The 5440-nt window shown below is 37.3% G+C and overlaps 1 protein-coding gene across 3 annotated transcripts in view; it reads right to left on the reverse strand.

Annotated features, from left to right (window-relative positions):
- Positions 1-5255, reverse strand: part of LYPLA1 (lysophospholipase I) — a 9926-nt gene extending 4671 nt beyond the window's left edge. For 2 of the 3 annotated variants that reach the window (XM_009584827.1, XM_009584828.1), the window contains exons 1-3: positions 5230-5255; positions 1866-1931; positions 513-560 (exon numbers count right to left, since the gene is read on the reverse strand). In XM_009584827.1, coding sequence (XP_009583122.1) covers positions 513-553 — 41 coding nt within the window. In that variant the 5' untranslated portion in view covers positions 554-560; positions 1866-1931; positions 5230-5255. Of the gene's footprint in view, positions 1-512; positions 561-1865; positions 1932-5229 lie in introns of those variants that run through there. The other variant, XM_009584826.1, reaches the window with a different exon arrangement.
- Between the last annotated feature and the right edge of the window lie 185 nt (positions 5256-5440).

Genomic DNA, 5440 nt, shown 5'->3' on the forward strand with positions numbered 1-5440 from the left:
AAAATACTGTTTGAAGAAATATAGGAAAAACAAACACAAGTTACTTGAGGAAAAAAAAAACCTGAAGAGGACTGGTTTAAGACCATTGAAACCTACTATATTTTTCTTGCTTTCTATTTAGAACGGATGTTCTAAAGAATAGTTTCTAGATATCCTACCAACCTACCAAATATTACTCACTAGTAGCAATAACGTTTCCACTGCAAGTCTCTACTACTATTGGCTATGAATTCACACACAATACAGAATACACTTGTAAAATAAAGTGGGTTTTTTATTTTAAGACATACAGATTAGTCCTGAGGAATAACCATTACCATAGATACACAAGGAATTAGAGCATACTCATGAGAGCCCTTTTATAAGAACAGAACTAAAGCAAAAAGCTTTTTATACTTACATCTGATTAAAACTAGCCATTCAAGTTGTTCATGATTTTTAATTAAGAACAACGAGTTCAAATCTCTAGATATCTTCTGATTAGAATTGTCTGCAACTGAAAAAATACTTACCATGATGGCATAGCCATGTTCATGTTCAAAGAAACTGGCATAACTGGCCTAGAAATGAGAATGAACAACACTGACAGAAGATATATACTGAAATTTAATAATGCAGATGCAGTTATGTCATGAAATTACGTATCCCTAATTCTACTTTTAAACCATAATTAACATTAGCTACTTTGTAGCATCTCTTCAAGAAATCTCTCTTGAAACCTGCCAGCCCAAACACATTTAATAATCAGAGCTGAATTACCACTCTCTAAGGAGAGCAAGCAAAGCATTAATGGGCTGCTTTATATAAATATACGTATGTGTGTGTGCATATATAGCATATACTTATGATATAGATAGATAGATATAACACACACATGTACCTCATTTAGTTATTTCTAAGTAACGGTTATTTATCACATGCTTAGTGGATGAAGGCACCTTACACAGCAGCATCAGCAAACCTAAGGAAGCAGCCAAACGCAGCACAGTGGCGGATACGAGTCTGGCCACACATGCTTCTCTCAACACCAGAATCTGCTTAAGCAGTGCCTGCCTTCATTGCAGGACTCATTCCCACCCTTATGCTGCTGTATGGCATCTTTTCAGACATACCAAGACAACTTCAATGGACCATGCCGTGGATCAAATCTGGCTATAGTTTTAATCTACTGAAATTGAGGAACGTAAGTTCTGTGGGGAAAGACTGAGAGAAGACAAAGGGCAAGCAAAAAGAACAGCAGATATTGCTAAGCTCTTTTTGAATGGCTCAGCAAAGCATGGCCATGTGGTAAAATACATAAATAAATCACACCCAGTAATCAGTAATACACCAAACCATTGCTTATTTATCTCCCTCTCAACCCTGCTCCACGTCTCCCAAGACTGCTGGAGCAAAAGACAATCTGAATTTTGTGTTAAAATAAATTAAGATTATACTTAATTAGTTTTTCTATTATTAAGTAAATACTAGATAGATCTTAATGCTTTATTTACTGACTCCTGACCCTGCTCAGTATTTCACTTCTCAAATTGCACAAAGACAGCTCAAATTGCATTATTTGCTGAAAATATGAATATCCTGTGAATCTTTGAAACTTGCTGTACGTAACAGGGAAATTTCATCTATTTTTTCAGTCTGAGTTAGTAACAAAAGCAAAATATAAATAAAAATGCAGTTTTGTCATCAAGTAAATCACACAGCAGTTCCTAAAAATATTTAATAGCATCAACATTATTTTAGAGTGGGTTTTTATATAAAAATGACATGCAGAGACATCCAAATTCCATTTGATTTAATCATCCGTGCAAGTGTCTTAATAAGTAACTCTACAGAAAAATGTAAAATGAGAAAAGTTACAAACTTACGCATGTGGGCAAATGTATTTTACATGGGGGCTTCTGATACCTGCAAGCGCTTCTGACCATCCATGCCTGTAAATAAAAAACATATTAAATGCCATTTATGTTTGGCTTAGCTTTTATTTCTATGTTGGTGCAACAGCACAGAGCAAGTATGAAATATGCTGAATTAGATCAATACAAACACATTTCTAGAAAATTGTTACATCAACTGCAGTATGCTATGAATACAGTACTAAACTTAAAAGGTTTGTTCTGCATATTTGTTGTATATATTTGTTGCATATATACAGCTGCAGACTTTTTATCTAATTTGACTATCACAGTTGTGGCACAGCTGCAGAAATACCACTTTGGCTCTAGGTGAAGCCTGCTCTGTATCTGGCTGGGTTTATTAACTTGGGTGCTACAACATATGAACACAGGTATCCTGCTTCCAGGCAGCTCTAGCTCAGAGGCTGCTTTGCTGCTCCTGCAGAGTTAAGGCAGCTTCTTTCACAGCCAACTTTGCTTTTTCTGAACCAAATTTCTTGATGTGAGAGAGCAGCGAACTGACCTCTAAGCTAACTCCACATGGAGCCAACCTAATCAATCAGACCTGTTAACTTTGGCTCAGCTCGACTGCTCTCAGATTCAGGCAGTCCAGAACAACACTCCAGATTGCAGGTAGTTTTTTTAATCTCAAGCACGTGCTGTATGAATGCACAGAATAACGTGAGATCTGCACAGCAGATGAGTTATCAAGCTTCCTACAAACCAGAAAACTGGAATGCATAATTTAAATAAATAGCTCCAAAGACTCACTTCAGGGCTCATCTAGGCATGAACCAAGCCAGACCCAAATCTGAACCCGTGCCGAACCACTGCCTGTGCCTGCACTTTGCTTTCCAGAACACTCAATAGTACCTGTATTTCCTTATTTTTCACATTATTCAGTATTCTTAACTCATCCACTATACTAGATACTGGAAAGTTGATTCTAAGCAGAAAACACCTGTAACAAATTCATCAGTGACACAGCTGAACTAATCAGACCAACAGCAGACAAGCCATAAAAGTAGGTTTGGTTTAGTTTTAATTTTAATATAATCCTGAAAAGTTAATGTATGCTACCTAAAGACGTTTCAAACACACAGACAGCACAGACATTTGAAACACTGGCTATATACCTCAGCCTACTTCCTACCAATACTTTTATATACACCATTAACAAATTGTGGGTGATATTACTTGCATAATATTTGCAGTATCACAGAAGGCCAAATAAGAATCTAAAGCAGAAACATGACTGAGAAAAACTAGTTAGGTAAGAATTTGGAGACTTTTTTTAGCCAACTATAAAGATTAATTTGACAAATTTGGAAAGCAACATTGTATACACATTCACGCAGACTCTTTAGAACAATCCTCTATGTTGTACCTTTTGTTCAGATTTTGACAAGTATGTACCAATCGTTAAGTGCCATTTATATAGGAGCTAAGAGAGAAAAAGAACATAACCTCTGTTAGACACTTCTCAGAGTAAGAAAAATACAGTTGGTAAACTGATGTGAGCAATTTAAAAATTCATGTGAAGTAAAACAGGTCAGTTTAAACTGTGGGAAATTATAAAATTGTTAATTAGTTCTCTTCAGACAATTCTTTTTTAGGTCACTACTACAGCTTTTTTTTGAAAAAAAATGGCAGTATGTCAAAGGCAGTTTTAGCTAACCTGATCTGCAGTGGACTAGAGGAACAAATACAGCTAAAACACTGTATTTCCACAGAGGTGTTAGGACTTGTTAATGCATACATTCCAGTATGCTCAGTGCATTCGCAAGCTTGAGACTGCACGTTAGCTTTGTCACCAAAATGGAAATACCACATTTGTATAAGGAATACAATTTATGTTAGAGAGCAAATCTCTGTGTTTTTTTCCCCTTGCCAAAACCAACATCAACCCGATTTGCAAGGACTCAAATTCCAAAGACTCAAAAGATTCTGCAATCACTTGCTGAACATTTGGTGCCAAGATGCAGAAAGCACTGCTGCCTCAGCTGTGTCCTACCAGCAGAAAGGAAGAGGGATAATGCAAACAAGGTGGTGTGTCTGCACAACAAATGAGAGCAAACATCTCCACTTGTAGAATACTGCCAAGTGCATGGACTTGACTCTTTTTAAGTGTCCAGGTTATGCAAGTTTCAATTTTGACAGTGACCTTTTTTTTAGTTCTTCAGAAGAAGCTGCGGCCTCAGCTGTGTCCTACCAGCAGAAAGGAAGAGGGATAATGCAAACAAGGTGGTGTGTCTGCACAACAAATGAGAGCAAACATCTCCACTTGTAGAATACTGCCAAGTGCATGGACTTGACTCTTATTAAGTGTCCAGGTTATGCAAGTTTCAATTTTGACAGTGACCTTTTTTTTAGTTCTTCAGAAGAAGTTTATGTCTTAAACATTGCAAGTCTCAACCTAGAGGCAACATTCAAGTTCCAAGTAACAAAAACAAAGTTCTTCAAAAAAATACTATGTAATTTTGCCCATAAGGGAGCACAATAGACAAAGTATTCATGCTACTTATTTTCAGTATCTAAGTGCAAAGTCCTTTAAAGTCTTCTACCAAAAAACGCTTTCAACACACTCCTAACTTGTTAATTCAATGGCTTTAATGAATGTATGCTTATATCTCGGCACACACAAGCTTCAAATGGAAATATTACACCACACCTAGAACGACTCCCAGAAATTCCCTACTCTTTCCATTTCTACTCAAAAGTGGAAATAACAGGAACAAGGCAAACAGGGTATTTCACAGCTTGCTTGGGTTTGGTTTTTTTTTTTGGAGTCTGAAGACCATATTTCAGATAGAGAAATCTGTAGACATTAGGTGACTACTTAGGAGTTTGCTTAGATAAATCAAGTAAGCCTGGATTTTAATGTAAGTGTGACATACTGAAGAAGAAACCATGGCCTAACTGCACCTACTAGCAAACCAGCAATCCACAAGTCCGGAAAAAAGAACTCTAAATTTAGACAAGCACAGGAATAACCAGGAACCCACGCTCAGGAAAGCAAAAGATCAGAAACCCAGACTTCTTTTTCCACCAAGTTTGACTCAAGAACAAAAGAGAGATCACATTCAGACCAAATTAGGTAAGTGATTGAAAAGAGAGATGAAAAAGCATTTGAGGACTTATGCTGGGAAATTTTAAATAAATAGTTGTCACCATCATTCCAGCATACATGAAGTTTCACCTGTTGTTAGCCACTGCAGTCAATTAAGGGCAAAATAAGCAGCTTAAGTAACTTTTAACTGCTCACGTCTTTAAAAGACGCAGCCTTGTATTTGAAACTATAGTAACTATTAAGTATGTAATAGATCAGAATACACACCCAGTATCTCCCAATCCATGAAGAAAAATGACCTGAAGGAAAGAAAAAAACCACAGTGCTGTAAGATTACTAGACCGTAAACGCACCTAACCCACGTACTACCGACGCCCACGCAAGATCAGACATAGCTCGCGGCACGACACGACTCGCTCAGAAGAAAACTCTGCTTCGTTCACTCCCCACCCCGGTTCTCCCCTCCCTGGCCTCCCCG

Source organism: Fulmarus glacialis, unplaced genomic scaffold (assembly GCF_000690835.1).
Source record: "Fulmarus glacialis isolate BGI_N327 unplaced genomic scaffold, ASM69083v1 scaffold46869, whole genome shotgun sequence".
Classification (NCBI taxonomy): Eukaryota; Metazoa; Chordata; class Aves; order Procellariiformes; family Procellariidae; genus Fulmarus; species Fulmarus glacialis.